At 39.1% G+C, this 17,848-nt stretch overlaps 1 protein-coding gene and 1 pseudogene across 3 annotated transcripts; one reads left to right on the top strand and one right to left on the bottom strand.

Annotated features, from left to right (window-relative positions):
• Window positions 1–1,963: 1,963 nt before the first annotated feature.
• On the top strand, window positions 1,964–8,757 carry scarb1 (scavenger receptor class B, member 1). 3 transcript variants are annotated; one of them, XM_072454238.1, is made up of 13 exons: window positions 2,519–2,891; window positions 3,529–3,689; window positions 4,174–4,315; window positions 4,387–4,590; window positions 4,654–4,749; window positions 4,825–4,940; window positions 5,020–5,186; window positions 5,270–5,388; window positions 6,146–6,219; window positions 6,314–6,365; window positions 6,440–6,586; window positions 7,788–7,851; window positions 8,069–8,757. In XM_072454238.1, the coding sequence occupies exons 1-13, from the start codon at window positions 2,772–2,774 to the stop codon at window positions 8,074–8,076; spliced, it is 1,470 nt and encodes a 489-aa protein (XP_072310339.1). In that variant the 5' UTR covers window positions 2,519–2,771; the 3' UTR covers window positions 8,077–8,757. The 3 variants fall into 3 exon arrangements, with proteins under 3 accessions (XP_072310338.1, XP_072310337.1, XP_072310339.1); XM_072454237.1 differs by lacking the exons at window positions 2,519–2,891; window positions 7,788–7,851 and adding an exon at window positions 1,964–2,152; XM_072454236.1 differs by lacking the exon at window positions 7,788–7,851 and having other exon boundaries at window positions 2,518–2,891.
• Window positions 8,758–9,570: 813 nt separating this feature from the next.
• LOC140367142 (substance-P receptor-like) lies at window positions 9,571–15,138 on the bottom strand (annotated as a pseudogene).
• Between the last annotated feature and the right edge of the window lie 2,710 nt (window positions 15,139–17,848).

Below are 17,848 nucleotides of genomic sequence, written 5' to 3'. Positions count from 1 at the left end.
CCAGGGGTGATTTTTTTTGTGGAAGTCTTCCATTTTTGAAAAAATAAGAATCAGCAATTTAACAGGAAGGCATGTGAAATGGCAAAGTCTGGTCATGCTTTAACATCTAAAATGATGTGAGGAAGCGAGATTTCACAGCTCAGTCAGATGAGGCACTGCGGTGGGCTGCGGCCCAGTGGACTCCTGGCCCTCGAGTGCGTACTCTGTAGTCATGTGTGAGCCACATAAGAGAGGGGCCTTCATCGGCCAAATCCACCAGCGAAGCAGGGCATAAATTTAATCTGTGGTCTCAATGTGTGACTCCTTGGAACTAGGTTGGCTTCCATTTTATGGTCTGAGCTGACTCCTGTTGCAAAATATCACAAAAGTCTGTCTATGTAAACTTAAGGCAAATTAACATTTCAAATACTAGATTATATCGATGAGAGTCACGCGGTTCTAATCCTACAATGTGATACCGAAATATTATGCATGCTCAGTATAATTACTATGATAATTACTTATGAGATAGCCTTTAAGGAGCAAGATGCATTATCCATCACTGCACTGTTTCCCTATTCTTTTTGATCTCTCAATTCAACTTTAATACAATTTTCTCAACAACATTTGCATAACTTTTAAAATATTTGTGTGTGACCTGACATACCTACACCAAAAAAAACACCAACAAAACACAACACAATACCAACCCTGTGTCATCTTAGAGTATAAATATATGTATAATATAGTCAGAATTGGTACAATACAACGGTGTGAATGTTCATGTCCATGGATCTGTGCTGATGCTCCTGTTCAAAAGTCTACAGCCATTTCTTTGCAGCTCTAGATTCATTCCTTGTGTAATGATATGCATATTATACACACCAAAATATGGGTCTACGTCAGGCCTATCACTGACTTCAACATTGTACTTCAACACATAAAGACAATTTTAACTTATTTTTACTTCAACTTATTTTATTATAAATCTTCTGCAGTGGAAACACACCATCCATGAGGCAAGGACCTTGGCCTGGTTTTGCCTTTGGGGTGATTCTGCATTCAAATCTCATATCTGCGTCATCCAACCAACAGCAGACAAGAACATTTCTTTTCATTTGTTTTTTATGATCCTATAGGCTGAAAATTACTGTTCAGTTTTGTTTTTCAGAGACTGATCACAGCACATGTGCTTGCACCCACATCAGTTGCTCTTTTGGCCAGAATAGCCTATATAACCCATGAGCAATAATCCAGCCCATGTCCAGTGATCAAAAATAAGTCACACTAAAAAACTATGTAGGCCTAATCGATCTAACCCCTCATCCATTTTCTACATGTAGGCCTAATACTTTTCCTCTTAAATTTACATTAAAACAGTAGGTGTACTGGTGATTTACTAGTACATTTAAACAGTTAAATTGTACAACGTGGCATGTGGTGGTTCCCCTGCAGCGCCTCTGTGGCCCTAAGGGACCCCTTTGGGATCCACTGACCTTGCCTATAAATTTACAAAACAACATGACGATAGTATGCTTTCATGATACAGAATTTAATTGACAGTTTAATTTTTTTTTTCTATAGAATCAGAATCAGAAAAAGGTTTATTGCCATTGTCAGTGAATAAAAACAAGATTCACAAACGTTCTTTGATAAAACATGAAAGATCAAATATAATAGCAAAATATAAAAGAATAAAAATAATGCATGAATAAAAAAATAACTAAATAAGATAACTAAATAAACTTATACTAAATAAATTGACCGAATATATGGATCTCTGGGGTAAAATCGTCCTAGAGTAAATTTATGCAGCGGGGTTGATCATCTGACTATGACTGCGTGACTTGTGGTTAAATGACATGGATTAAGGATAATGTGAACACGATGGGGTCCTCACACTGGCCCCGCTGTGTACTCGATGAGAGGTCCGGGCCCCTGGGCGTGGTCTGCACCTTATAATCAAGCCATCACGCACAGCTATAGTCTGTGCGTCCAAGTCTGCAACACCGAGCACGTCAGAAACAGCACCTTTGAAAGTATTTGAGCAGTTATGGCTATCAACAAATCCAAAGTAGCGATTGGATTTCTAGTGGCGGGGATCCTCACGGTGGTGTTCGGAGCAGTGCTGTTGATTGTGGGTCCTGCCGTGATGCATGACCAAATCATTAAGGTAAGGACCAATGCTTTATTTTAGTCAATATTAGGAATGTCATTATTCTGATTCTGATTCTGATTATTCTGATTATTATCATTCTGATTATTATTAGTAGTAGTAGTATTATTATCATCATCATGAATTATTATTGCCCCAGGTCACCCTTGAAAAAGAGTTTCGATCTCAACGGCTTCTTACTTGGTTGAATAAAGATGAATACATAACTCAACTTTTGATAAATAATTCAGGTTTTTCGGCCTAAAATGTTCAACGTTTCAAGCACAACATTATGCCAAAATTAGCGTTACATCCACGGGGCTGCGGCACTACATTTCCCACAATCCTTTGCAACGAACAGGAGGCGTCCCGTGCGTGCGGGCGGAGGGATAATAAAAACCAGGTCAAACAACAACATGCAACGTCCGCCGCTGAAGTGCACAATAAAATGCCACTTTGCGCTTTCCGTCGTTGAGGCAGGACGTGAGAGAGTGGCTCCTGGTGCGCGAGTCTGAGGGTCTGAGGGTCTGAGGGTCTGAGGGTCTGAGGGTCTGAGGGTCTGAGGGTCTGAGGGTCTGAGGGTCTGAGGGCGGACAACATCGACCGCTTCTTGGAAAACGAGCTACACAAGAGCAGCATGGCAATCAATAAACCCAAAGTAGCTGTGGGCTTTATAGTGGCTGGGGCTTTTGGAGTGTTTTTCGGGATCGTGCTTACCTTTGTGGGACCCCTCGTTATAGATGATCAGATTGTAAAGGTAAGCACTAGAACACAGGGCACTTACTAAATCATTGTTGAGGATCAAACAAGTGACAACAGACTGCTTGATAGCAAAAAGAAGTAAAAACAGAAACATTAAATTGTGTAATTAAAATATTGCTGAAACATTTGATGATGCTTTCTCTCACACTGTAGGGCAGGCATGTCCAAACTACGGCCCAGGGGCCAAATGCGGCCCTCAGACCTTTTTTGTTGTCCCCGCTTCCTACTAAATTAATCAAAACAACTAATAGCAGTACTTTTTTGCTGTAAAATTGGAAATCTTCAAGCATTTTGATGTTTTACCAACCTAATATTCATGCTCCAAGTCTTATTAAACGTGTGGAGGTGCATCGAAACTATGTCAAATGCAATATTTCAAATGATTCACTCCGTCATTTGACAAATTTGACATTGTTGGGTTGTTTGTGGCCCTCTGCTCCATATAAGTTTCAAAATGCGCCCCTCGGTGAAAAAAGTTTGGACACCCCTGCTGTAGGGCATGCACTGCTTGCACAGTTCGATCTGATCATCTTTTAAATGTTATTCAGATTATTTAGCAAACTACTGTAAGTGTGTGTAGTTTTTGTGTGGGTCAGTCATTTCATAAGTTTATTAATTGTTTGTTTTTTCAGAACACAGTGATTGACCCGAGCAATGAGATGACTTACACTATGTGGAAGGACGTCCCTGTGCCCTTTTACATGTCTGTCTACTTTTTCAATGTCCTCAATCCCAAAGAAATATTAAAAGGAGAAAAGCCAATGCTTGAGCAGCGAGGACCATATGTGTACAGGTAAAAAAACATTCTGGAAATGATACAAAACACTGTTTTTAGTAGTCATTATTTTGAGCCACGTAATAAAAAACATGGATCTTCTGGGAACATGATGTGCTTCTTTGGTCTCTCTTCCCTCTTTCTGAGGAGTAGTGGGGTGGCGTTTGGGGCCTGTTATGTAACTCCCATATATTTTGTATAGGAGAGTAGAGCTCGGGAGGGATCGGACAGCATTAACTGTATACATACTGTATAAGTCTCAGTCTCAACTGTATACATACTGTCAAAGTCTCAGTTCGGCTGTTGTATGGTATGCACTATATCAAACTATTAAAACAATCATAATGGTCATTATATTTTCTATTTTAATTGAATTCATTATTTGTGTAAATGTTGGAATACAATTCTAGTAGAGTCTCTTTAGTTGATCTTATGAATATGATGTGTTATTTTAAATCCCAATGTTTAATACTATAGTTTTAAGGTGTTCTTTTTCTTTCAGAAAACGTATTCAGAAGGACAACATCACATTTCATCCCAATTACACTGTGTCGTACAGAGAGTACCGGCAGTACTACTTTGAACCGAACATGTCGGTTGGCAATGAGTCTGACATTGTCACTATCCCTAATATGCTTGTCCTGGTAAGACCGCAGTGCTTCTTCTCTGTTGGGATTTTGGAAACATGACGTTGCTGTTCATGTTGTATTTTCAGGGTGCTGCTGTAATGATGCAAGATCTGCCTTATGCTGTGCGTTTAATGATTAGTACAACGTTTAAGACCTTTAAAGAAGGCCCTTTTCTAACAAAGCCTGTTGAGGAGCTCATGTGGGGCTATGACAGCAAACTGGTCGAGTTTCTCAATAAATACCTGCCGGGCATGTTGCCTTCCACTGGCAAGTTTGGCCTCTTTGCGGAGGTACGTGTTGATTAATTCAAGGCTATTTCCAAGAAGAAAATCTCATCTACAATCTGTTTTTAGTTCAACAACTCCAACACCGGTCTGTTCACAATCCATACTGGACACGATGACATCAAAAATGTCCACAAGGTCGACTCCTGGAACGGCCTTACACAGGTGAGCATAAATGGTTTAATTTACTGTATCCGATATCTAAGGCATCCGGCTATTCAATGTCGTTTCCATCTGCAGCTAAGCAACTGGGGCACGCCTCAGTGCAACATGATTAATGGCACAGCTGGACAAATGTGGCCTCCATTCATGACCAAAGAAACGACGTTGCCTTTCTACAGTCCTGATGCCTGCAGGTGAATGTTACAAAACATCATTTGACATTTGATTAACAGTTTGTATCACAAACAAAACTAAACTAACATCTGTTTCCAGATCAATGGAACTTGTTTACCAGCGCCCGGGTCACATGAATGGGATCCCTTATTACAGATATGTTGCACCAACAACTCTTTTCGCTAATGGGACAGACTATGAACCCAATGAAGGCTTTTGTCCATGCAGACAGTCTGGTCTTCTGAACGTCAGTAGCTGTCGCCACAGTACATATCTTTCTATTCCTATGAAAATATCATTAAAGATGTTTTCTAAAACTACAAATGTGTAACTTTACGTAATCTCACAGATTCTCCAGTGTTCATCTCACACCCTCACTTCTTTAATGCTGACCCAGTGCTGCTGGACTTTGTGCAGGGCCTGGCTCCCACTGAGGAGCAGCATGGCCTCTTCATCGACATTCACCCGGTGAGTGTATGAGCAACAAAATGTGAAACCTATCATTTATCAGATAATACACTGTCATTGCATTGGTCATTATGAGCTGTTAGAAAGAGCAGTTGCCACTCTGTGTCCTTGGGGCTTGTGTGAGTGTCCTAAGGCAGAGGCTAACTGATTGTATATCATGAACTTTGTATTGTCACTGTCACTTGAAGACGCCAAGGTTTTGGTTTAAAAAAACATTTGACGCATTCCCATCTGTGTACTTGTTTCCACATACTATTATTGTGATTTGGCCTTGACTGATAATATGGCTACAATTTGGGTAAAAGTTAGCCATATTACTTTGTACTGTGTATATTACATATGTACTGAAATGTCTGAAGCTCATCAGGGATGAGTTAACACTATTCTAATCGGCTGCCTTAACCTCAGCGTTTGTGATAAAGTAATTGGAAATTATAAGTTTATTACTTTTTATTACACCAATAAATGTTTTTAAATCTTTCTTTTGCATTGGGTTAACCTAGTCACATTTAAATGATAATCTTCCCTCAAGTTTTAATCAATGATTAAACCAAATGATCCAGTTTTATCTAAATTGGTGGAGTTATAAATACAGTTTATCATGCCCTGTTAGCTCTTTGTGATTAAGATTATCTGCTCTAATAAAACACTGTTTGTCTTCCTGCAAACTCAAACTAACTACTGAAAGTTACATGTACATTTGACATGATTCAACGCACATCTAAATAAGGTGCTTATTCCAAATGTGTTTCCACAGGATACGGGAGTACCTCTAAATGTGTCTATTCGCCTGCAGCTCAATCTTTACATGAAGACAGTGCCAGGAATCACGTAAGAAGCTACATCATTTTCTAAAATGATTTTATTTTTCATCAATAAGCCTTCAATAACTCGTGTGTTGTATTTGTTTGAATAATATCTGCAGAGAAACGGGCAAGATTTCAGAGGTGGTAATGCCAATGATTTGGTTTGCGGAGGTATGTAACTTGTTGGATGAAAAGATGTATAAAGCTTTAAACTGCATTTAAAGAAGACTATTTATAACTTCTAGAGTGGATATATTGATGGGCCAATCCTGGACACGTTCCACACAAACCTGGTGATTCTGCCTGCTGTTATGGAGTACATGCAGTATGGCTTCATCGCTCTTGGTCTGGCAACTATAGTGATTTGTATCCTGGTGCTGCGAAGACAAAAGGTAACACTGGACAAAGTCTGACACTGATGATTGTTTAAGGTCCCACATTATCCTTAATTCTGGTGTTTCTAATTCCTTTAGACACATTCTTATTTTAAAACTCATTTATGGTAAAAGGTGCATTGATTAATTCTTAGATTACATTTTCTTTAGTGTCTTTGATCAGCAGCAATTGGAGTGAGGAGAAGCATTTTAATCAATATGGCAATGAGGCCAGCTGACTCGAGCACTGACATGATCAGAATAATCTGCTGTGTAAGGGCTTTAGAAAAGCAGAAGAAGTGAATTTTGGATAATATGGGACATTTTTAAAAGTTATCTTTCATGTAAGGGCTTATGCCTAGCAGAGGAATAGAAAACTGTATGACAAATAATGTATATGACATGCATTTCTTTTGTAAATGTGTGTATGTAATTTATCTATTAGAAAGCAAGATATTTTATACTTGTTATATACTTCTCCTACAGAAGATTCTATTCCTTTGCCAATCCTGAATGCACTTTTACTAACATTCATATTCTAAAGTAATTGACACCGGAAAAGAGCAGAATCTTATGTATGTTTACCATCATGTAGGGGTCAATGTGTAAAGTCTATTGCACTTAAATAACAGAAGTCGCATAGTGCTTATCAGGTCAACCAGATGTATCGTGTCACACATTGTTAAGCTCATTTGGGATCTTCAGCTGATGAGAAAACATAATTAGAAACCTGACCCATTCATAAAGAAAGTCTAATTACATCAGTGATTACATAACTTTTATTTCTTGAATGTGAGTACATACAGTGTTTACATACCAAGCAGATGTAGCTATGATATTTTTAGCAATTCTTAGTGGTTTAATGTCTCTTAACAGAAGTTCCAGGGCAGTGGAGCAGATTTTAACACGGTACTGGTTCGTAAAACTATAACATTTGCTGGAATCATGGCAAAGAGATTTCTTAAATTCTACTTGCAGATTTTCTCAGTAATTTATCAAAGCAGTTGTCACATATTTTTAATATGTTAAACTGATGATGTATACAAAAAAAAAATGGCAAATAACATTGCATGCATTATTTATGCAATCGCATGTCCATAATGATCACAAATCACTGCATGCATCTTAATATCCCCCAATCCCTACAACATTCTTTATTTCACTGTCACTTAACCGACGATGTAACTGAAGAACGATTTGGTCATTTCTTTTACTTTAGGCAACACAAAATGAGACGATAAAGAACTCAAATGAAGTGGAGAAAAATAAGCTTAAAAACTCAGGTGGGTGCTGCATTTTCAGTGTATAATTTGGTCCGTTCAAATGTCCGTTTTACAAAAGGAACCTGCTCATATTTAAAATCAGGCTTATGTTTTAACAAAAAGCACATTTGTCTGGTAGTGGAAGAACTATTGTTGAAATGTGTTTTTTTTTTTTTTTTTTTTTTTTTTTTTTTTTTTGTCCCTTCTCTTTTTGTCTCTTTTGTTTGGTGTAATACAGAGAAATAAACACAATCCGGCTGCATCAGATAGAAATCAAAGCATTTCAACAGATGAGAAAACCCCTCTACTTCAGCAAAAGGACTAGGACACATGCAGGTGCCGTGTATCTGCAGCCAAACTTCCTCCACTGTAATGGACCGATCTTCAGGATTGCCACTTTGTCCTCCAGGCTTTTAAGCTTCTCTCAATTGTTAATGACTAAAAGGTTGATGAAACTTCGTGGCTGCATGAATTGAGACCTACATTATTTGTATACATTGTGTGCCGTGCGAGCAGACTCTGTTCTCTGTGAATTAAACAAGCAGGTTCTTAAAGTGTTTACTGTTCACTGACAATAGAATAACACTTCTTAATGAGCAGTAGTTTACATACATCCAATGTTTCTCTATCAACAACAAGGGAGCTTTCATTTCATTACCAATGTGCCTTTTAAAAAAACACTTGTTAAGTAGTCTACTAGACTTTGTCTAGTAGTTTGTGTTTTTGGACACTCCCGACACACTCCCAAATGTAAACTTTTGTCTTCTGTAAAGCTGTAAATATGTCTGACATTGAATATACACTAGTGCCTTATTGTTAAAGTTAGTTTCTGACTTTGTAATTATGTACTGTAATGCTTTCAGTGCACAGACGATATGTGCACTGCTCTGAGACTAATGAAGAGCCCAAAAATACAGTGTGAAAATCAATTTGTTCTTCTTTTGTGTCCCTCTCATTAAGTCATCTTGTGACTTCATTCCCAGAATCCAGCTTATGGCAGGAAATTAATGCTCAAGTTATGCTTCACAGTATACATTTAAAAAAAATAAGTAATCATCCCACCACTAGATGGCAGTGCTAGTTAATTTTGTGTTTAATGTAGTTTGTTCACATAATTAAATTGCCATATTGTTAAATTGTCATTACTAAAACTATGTTTATAAAAGGTTCTCTATAATGGGTCTAATAAAAACTCGAGTGATGATAAATAATACATTTAATAATTGGAATATATATATAATTTTTAATGTAACCAGAAGTGTCCTATTGTGATTAAAACAAAAAAACAAAACAAAAAAAAAAACAAAGAAGGAAGTACAGAGTACAGAGGAATCAGATACAAAAACATATTTGCATATATTTGATGCTTTTAACTTTGTTTGAACTCGATTGCACCAAAGAAATTACTCAGTTTAAACCAGGAATGTCCAAAACCTTTTTTCCTTTTGGGGCCTATATTGAAACTCGGATGAAGCGGTGGACGGTGTAATGTGTGCAAAGAGACAGATGCTCTTCTTGTGGAAGAAGATTTCCTCATTACAGAAACTCTCCCTCTAGAAAGAGCAAACTTTCTAGAAGAACAAATCTGGAAATCCTTTACCTCATATCTGGAAAATATGGACAAATTGATAGGCTAGTTCTACATCTAGTCAAGTCAATGTACTTGATATTGACTGATTATAAATATGTCTGAAACTAAAAAGTTGGATTTCTCAGAGGTTTGAAGGTGCCACCAAACCTTCATCTCACCCAGCATACACCTTGTAAGTCCCGAGGGGATTTACGCTCTAGCTCTTCCTTCACCACGTGGACCACATAGCAACACAAAATCTGTTGGAATCCAGCTCTAAATCTGCAAATACAGATTAGCAAATCAATCTTCATATCTCAACGGAATGAGATTTTAACATTAGCATTACGTGCTGTTGAGGCAGTAGTAGATGATGGGGTTGTACATGGTGGACCTCATGGCCAGCCACATAATGGCCAAGTAAACCTGCTGAATGTTCACATTCTCCAAAATATCAGGACAGAACTGGTGGAGCAGGAAGTAGATGTGGTATGGCAGCCAGCACACCGCAAACATGCAAACCACAATGACCACCTGCCACAGAATAGACAGAAGTGGGTTTCAATAATCTGTCAATGTGTTACTGTCACAAGCGGATTAAAAACCCATTAAATCAAACAATGACACTTACAAAATGAACAGGGTTATTCCCCACCTTGTGTTTGGCCAAAAGTTGTTCCTTGTAGTGCTCAGAGGACACCCCAGGGATCTCACTTCCCCAAATAGTAATTGTGATAAAATGTAAATATATGAGTATATTTCTGTGATATATATATGTTATCTGCATAATAGTGATATTTTATCTGCATCATTAGTCTAAGAGAAGAACTGGTGTGTGACAAACTGCATTTGTGAAGGGGTCGTAAAGATGGGCCAAAGGATGTTTACCCTAGGGGGGTGACGGCCCAGAGGAGTTTGGGTAATGTTTACCCAAGGCTTTATCTCTACGGAAAAATACCAAGTGCCTTGATGTGAGGCTGACCAATGAGAAATGTGACCCGCCTATTCCAGAATATCTAATAAAACCAACCAGCATGGGAAAAAACGGGGTGAGACGCAGGAGGGTCAGCCAGGCTCCTTACAACGGCTTGGCTGACACAGTCCGGCGTTTTCTCCCATGCATGCTACACAAATGTCTGATGTTTCTGTGTCGTTTCATATTCTAAGTTGAATTGTGTTCTCTATGTGTTACGGAATAGCATCTGGTGTATGTCTCCATCCCAGGACATTTTCTGGTCCTATAGAGCCGGACGACAAGCTGCCTTCGCGGAGATTGACGGGTGAATCGGTGAAGTCTGTGCACAGCAGAAAGGAAGTCCACTTTTCCCGTGGCCGCCCATCGCACCTCATTCTCCGCGAGGAGAGCGCGTCGTTTCGAAGCAGCAGGAGAACACAGGCGACAAAGAAGGTCAGACAAAAACTTTGTGTGTGAAAGAGTTAGCCATAAAACGTTTTTATGCATTTAGTTTGATATTTACTGGAAAAAATATTGTATGCTTTTATGCGCAGTTAGGTATTACTGAGGAAATACCCAGTTTAATATTACTGAGGAAATATTTTAGGCTCTTATGCTCAGTTTAGGTATTACTGAGGAAATACCCAGTTTCATATTACTGAGGAAATATTGTAAGCTTATGGACGAGACAAGTTTCTCACATAAGCAAGGAGTTTGATTATTGCTGGAAAAATATTGGTTGGCTTTGTGTAGATAAGTTTCTCACATAAAGGAGTTAAATTGCTCACCATGAGTTAAGTTTCTCACAGGAAAGAAAGTTATGATGCCTTATGCCGAGTTGTTACTGACATAAAGATGAGTGAATGTAAGCGCTGTGCACAAGCGAAGTAAGTAAGAGAGAAGTGTGAATGTGTGAATGAGGATTAATAGTGATTAACTAACGAGTGTGAGAATCACAATTAATCATACAAGGGTCACAAGGCGTTATTCTGAGAGATCTAAAATTTGCAGTCACGGGTGAATCTTAAACACCACGTTTATGTCCGGAGGAATCTAATAAGGAATTTTCTCTAGAAGCTTGACATTGACCGTAACTGTAAAGCAAGTAGCATTTCTCTCAGACGACCGAGACCACATAATGCCAGAATTATCACCCCAAACTGTAAAAAGACAAAGGAAAAGTCATAAGAGGATTTTGGAGGGAGACTTCCAGTATGCTCAGATGACGTGGCAGAGAGGGGGAGATAAGGGGGGTCAACAAGACAGGAGAATGGGGAGAAAGCAGTTCAGAGGACGCTCTGAACTGATGAAATAAGTAAAACTAAACTCAGTTGGTTTTAAATTTTAGTATTTGAACAAATTTAAGGGTTTTGTTTGATTGACAACAATCAATTATAAAGATTGTATTAAGCTTGATAAGAGATGAAGATGAATTCAGATTTTTATAGATGGCCAATTTTTTGGGGAATGTGATCACAGACAGGACACTTCCTGTCCCCGACATAGAAGACAAAAGTTGTGTTTTTATGGTATCGTTTTTTGTGTGCACAGAACAAAGCTATGTTTTGTTTTGTTTTATTTTTGGACTTGACAAAAATTATCTTTTTGGACTTAATGCATGACTAGATGAAAGGACAGGACGAAAAGACAGAAGTGTTTTTAAATTTAGGATCAAATGCAGGCACAGGCCTGGGAGTGATAATGTGGGTAAATAAGTGACTACTGATGTTTTTGGACATAGGAGTAGAATGGGTAGTAAGTAAAGTGATAGTAAAAGTTATATCAGTAACTTATTTATTTGTATTATCATGAGGAAACCTCGTATTGCATGTAGACGTAAGTGAGGGAATAAGTTAAATAGTGACTTCCGATGTCCTCCTTGGAAAGACATGAATGGGTCATTAACTAAAGACAACAGGACACCAAGTCATAAAGATAGTCAGAGATAAGGGGCTATTGACTGGCAAAGAATCTGGAGGACTCAGGATGGAGCAGATGTTGTTATCTTTACGGATCACAGGGACACCAAGAGGTTACACCTCAGGGAGGGTTGACGTGATGAGTAATAGGAAAAGTTAACATTAACAGGGAAAGAATTTGACATTCTAAAGTAAATGCCTGAAGGATTGTGGAGATTCAATCAAGAATTGAATAGATTTAAATAAGACAATATCATCTAAATTTAAAGTTATGAAAACCAGTGATAACAGGAACTAAACATTACAGGACTCAGGACGGAGTCAGGACGGACCCGGGGGGAGGAGTGTAATGCAGAAGAATAAATTTTACGAGACCCGCAGATTACCTAAAGATAGTGAAAACTAAACAGGGGGATGGGTAATCAATACATGAGTTTAGAAGCAGAATGACAGGGACATTATAAAGGATAACAGGGGAATCCCAGGGGATGCAGCGTCTGATAGTTATATCAGTAGAAAGAGAAAGAAAAAGCAGGTTTAGAAATTTGGAAATGGGTGTTTCCTCCGTTACAAGAGGAAGACAGAGGGAAACAGAGGGGAAGACAGAGAGGAAGATGTGATGACGTGACAAAGAAAAGACAAAGAAAGTAGGCAGCAAGGGTTGATAAAAGAGACTTGCCTTATGGACAAGGGGAAGGTTTAGAATCATTTTGATTTTAATACACATATAGACTTGCTAGAACAAACTAATACACAATGTTTGTAAAGCACCACATGAGCAGGTGTGAGAGATTGAGTTTGGAACTCACCTGAAGCACATATAGAAGATTAGCACATATTACATTAGATGGGTGACCTTATGCAGGCCACACAAACAGAGGAGATGTGAAATGTTATGTTAATTATGTGAAGAAAATTCTAAGTTGTGACCCTTATGGCCAGCTCAATGGGGAATTATTGAGATAATTATTATTGTTTGATGTATTTTGAATTACACCCACACACACATACATACATACATACGCGCGCACACATGGATTGAAACATTTAGAGTTTGAGACTTTTAGAGTTTGAAACTTTTAAAGTTTGAAACATTTAGAGTTTGAAACATTTAGAGTTTGAAACAAATGGTGGTAAAACAGATTTACAAGTTGCAGATCGCAGAGGCAGTGTCGGATTACAGACACACAGGGTGGGAGCCCAGCGCCGTGGAAGGGGGGGCTCAGCCAGGGATGTTACCACTGAACTGTGAAAGGTCAAGAGGTGACATTGCGGAGTGGAGTGACAGACGCAATTCCATCTCTTCCTTGATTACATCGTTGTAAACTATCTGGATTATTGAATTTTGTTTAAATGTAGAAGTTTGACAAATGGGCAAGGCCATTTATCAAAAGGGGGGATGTACGTGTAAACAAATATTCCGAATCAATAATTACTAAAAAAAAATTGTAAACAAGAAAACTGTTTGAAATACACTGAACTGTCGAAAAGACTTTGTTTATCACCGCAGCAAAACGTGTTGGAGATGTGGTGTTTACAGAAACGAGCCAAGTGGAACAGCAAGTGGACGGAGCCGTGTCGTCCTCACCAATGGAGGATGAGATCATGGGTGCAGCAGACAACACAGCACCAGATCCATAACATCGCAGACGCAGGACTTTGTTTGTATTCTTCGTTTTACGCAAAGTACTATACTCTGCTACGATGAACGAGTGCCAGAGGCTACGGTGCACAGAGTACCATACTCTGTATTCTAAGTTGAATTGTGTTCTCTATGTGTTAAGGAATAGCATCTGGTGTATGTCTAATTCCATGACAGTAATTCCCACAGCTGTATAAGCACATCCCATTATGCACAGGGTCAGGATATTTCAGCACTGTCACACGTACATAATATCTAGAAAAATAAATAAATACATTTTTGGTAAATTTGCACATGACTTTCAACAAAATTCACAAGAAGTAGCCTTCTCTTAAAATATCATCCCTTTAATAAGAACCTGTATAGAGGCATTAGAAGTGTTATAGAGATATTATTTGCATCAAGTTAGGGATGGTCCACCTCTTTAGATTCAGTACTCATCTATTTACAATCTTGAAAATATTCTTAGAAAAATAATCAGCCCGATAGCACATCGTGTTTCCAGTAAATGAAATAATCTGTCTATCATTGAGATATATATTATATTGTCAATTTTTATTAAAAATGATCCCATCATTTTTGCATGCTGGACAGACAACATTAGAGCTAAATATTTAATCTCATTTCACTAAATGCTGGGCTTTGTGTTTTGGATATTGTGGGAAAACCAGAAGCAAGGCAAGGATCCAGATGATGACAACAACCACCCGAGTCTCTGTGGATGACAGTCTCTGCTGTAGAGGATGGATGATCGGAATGTACCTGCAACACACACAGCCTCAAGCACAAAGAAGGTTCCTCTGGTACTCTCTTCCTGGGAGGCACTCTCTCATCTGAATATGATCAGGACTTCCACACAGCTCATACCTGTCCAGAGCGACCGCCGTCATTGAGTAAACACTGGCAAATATAGCAGCGATGGGGAAGTATTTACTGACATTTGTTGTAATTATTTTAGTAGGTTGGGCCAGTGAAGTTACTTCCTGTTTTCCATCATCATCATCGAAAGGACCAGAATATGGCAGAGATGAGCTCAGCTCAGGCGGACGACTGTGTCTTCAAATGTGTGAAAGTGAGTTAAAGTTTTGTTGTGTAATCAAGTACTGGCATTCAGTGTTTTCCTCATCAACTCAAACCCAAAGTTAACTTTTATGCAAGTCAATCAAGAGATTTTCCTGTTTTCCATATTATTTGTTTAGTAGTTGTAATACATCAGCTGCATTTGTCCGAACAGAAAAGTAAATTAAAGCCGCAAGCGGCATCCAACGGCCCTCGCGGGCCGCCGGCCTTCCGACTCTGCGCTTTTGACTTGATAAAGATGGCGCCCTTATTGTGTTGAATTAAAAAAGAACTTGACAGACGGCGACACATTGGACATGGCCAATCCAGTGCAAATCAACACAAGTGTCAGTCAAATTTGCTGCGCCGCCGCACAGAGACCGTAGCACTTGGAATAAAAATATGGATAACTTTTGATGCCGCGCTTGTGTAGATGATATTTCCCAAAGTAAAGCTTGATCGAGCTATTGCCCACGGAGGAGTTTGTTAAAGTGTGAAGCGTAAATGTGAACATTTCAAGGATTTGGCGTTTTTCCCATTTGTGACAGTATATTTGCAGCTCCACGGCACAGAGACCGTACCACTTAAAATCAAAATATGACTAACTTTTGATGCCCTGTTTGTGTAGATGATTTTCCCCAAATATGAGCTTGATCGGGCAATCGCCCTAGAAGGAGTTTGTTAAAGTGTGAAGCGTAAAAATGTGGTCATTTTAGAGATTTCGCTGTTTTCCCATTTCTGACATATATTTGCGGGTCCGCCACACAGAGACCGTAGCACTTAGAATCAAAATATGGGTAAGTTTTGATGCCACGCTTGTGTAGATGATATTCTCCAAATATGAACTTGATCGGGCAATCGCCCTAGGAGGAGTTTGTTAAAGTGTGAAGCGTAAAAATGTGGTGATTTGAGCGATTCTACGATTTTCCCATAAGGATAACATGGGATGTTTCTGTCAACGCTACGGTTACGCCGTACAAAATATGACTTTGGCTCTCATACTTTTATGATCAGGATGGCAAATTATTTGGAAAAACTCTTGTTTATAGGCCACTCTGAAGGCCAAATAGTCAGAATTCTGGGAAACGTTTGCGGCTCCGTCGCACAGAGACCGTAAAAGTTATCCTTAAAATTTGGATAACTTTAGATGCCCCACTTGTCTAGAGGACGTACACCGATTTTGAGGTTCGTGGGCAAAACGCACTAGGAGGAGTTCGTTAAAGTGTGAAACATAAAAATGTGGATATTTGAGAGATTTTGCGGTTTTCCCATAGGGATAACATGGGAGGTTTATGTCATCGCTACGACTACGCCGTAAAAAATAAGGCATTTGTCTGATTGGCTTTTTTGATCGGGACGCCAAAATAGAATTTTGGGTAAAGTTTAGAACATTTTGGTAAAACTAATTTTTGACCTTCAATGTTAATTTAAAGGTCACTCTGTAGGGGGCGCTATCGCGCCCATTTCAATTTTATCATCATAAACTGGTCCAAACTAGAAAGTTTAACAACTGATTCAAATTTGGTCCTAATCGGACTCGTTTTGATCAAATGGGAGCAATTTTTAGATCTGCTTTATTCCAAAATAAGTTGTCCAACTTTGCGGCTGCGCCGCACACAGACCGTAAAAGGTATCTAAAAAATTGGATAACTTTAGATGCCCCATTTGTCCAGAGGACGTACGCCGATTTTGAAGTCGGTGGGCAAAACGCCCTAGGAGGAGTTCGTCAAAGTTTGACGTGAACAAAATGGCTAACACAGCGTGTTTTCATTTTCAAAGGAAGATGGCGGCCATAGGGTAAGTCTGGGGGCGTGGCCACAATGATTTATTTTTTTTGTCCTCACGAGAGGAATGCGTGTCCCGAATTTCGTAGCTTTACGACAAAGTTGACCTCGGGGCGTCTCCCATAGGCGCAATGTATTTTGACTTTTGTCGGTGGCGCTGTCGCGCCATTTTTTAACAAAAAAAAAAAATGGCCCAGAAAAAACTAAATTTTTCGCCGATTCTGAATTTTGGGCAAAGTTTGGTGAGTTTTTGAGCATGTTCAGGGGGTCAAATTAGAGATCAAAAAGCAGAAGAACAAGAAAAATAATAATAAATATAGCCGCAAGCGGCAATGATCGGCCCTCGCCACGCCACCGCCGCCACGCCGCAAGAGGAGGGGGCGCTAACGCGCCCCAATTGTCCTTTTATTACGCCTACTGCTGAATCTGTGACGCTGTCACATCTTCTCCCCTTTGTTTTACCATCAAAAAGCTATTTTATTTTGAATTCTTGGCAAAATGTGCGGCTTTGCCGCACAGACACCGTGACTCTTTGAATGAAAATGTGGATAACTTTTGATGGTCCACCCCTGAAGATGAGTCCCACCAAATTTCAGGTTAATAGGGCTGACGCCCTGGGAGGAGTTTGTGAAAGTCTAAAGTGTAAACATGTTCTGGCGATTTCCCCATTGGAATAACATGAAAGGTTTCGGTCATCGTTACGGCACCGCCATAACAATTATGACATGGGTCTCATTGACTTTTTTGATGGGGATGCTAAAATTGAGTTGTGTGTCAAATTTCATATAATTTCGCAAAACTAAACATTTAACCTCCATATAAAATCTGTAGGGGGCGCTGTGGCGCCAAATGAATTTATTTCACTTCAAGTAGGTTTAGGGCAAAGAGTTTAACAACTGATTCTAATTTGACGCAATTCGGACTTTATCTGCGCAAACGGCAGAAATTTTAAATATGGGAGATTTCTGAAATTCTAGCTACAGTTTGCGGCTTCGCCGCACAGAGACCGTGAGAGGTATCAATGTAATTTGGATAACTTTTGATGTCCCACTCCTCAGTAGCATTTTCACCAAATTTCAGCATTTTAGG

The sequence above is a fragment of the Eucyclogobius newberryi genome, unplaced genomic scaffold (genome assembly GCF_026437365.1).
Source record: "Eucyclogobius newberryi isolate DKJ021-1_F unplaced genomic scaffold, fEucNew1.0.hap1 SCAF_2, whole genome shotgun sequence".
NCBI classification, from domain to species: Eukaryota; Metazoa; Chordata; class Actinopteri; order Gobiiformes; family Gobiidae; genus Eucyclogobius; species Eucyclogobius newberryi.
This window is presented reverse-complemented; position numbering and strand designations above follow the sequence as displayed.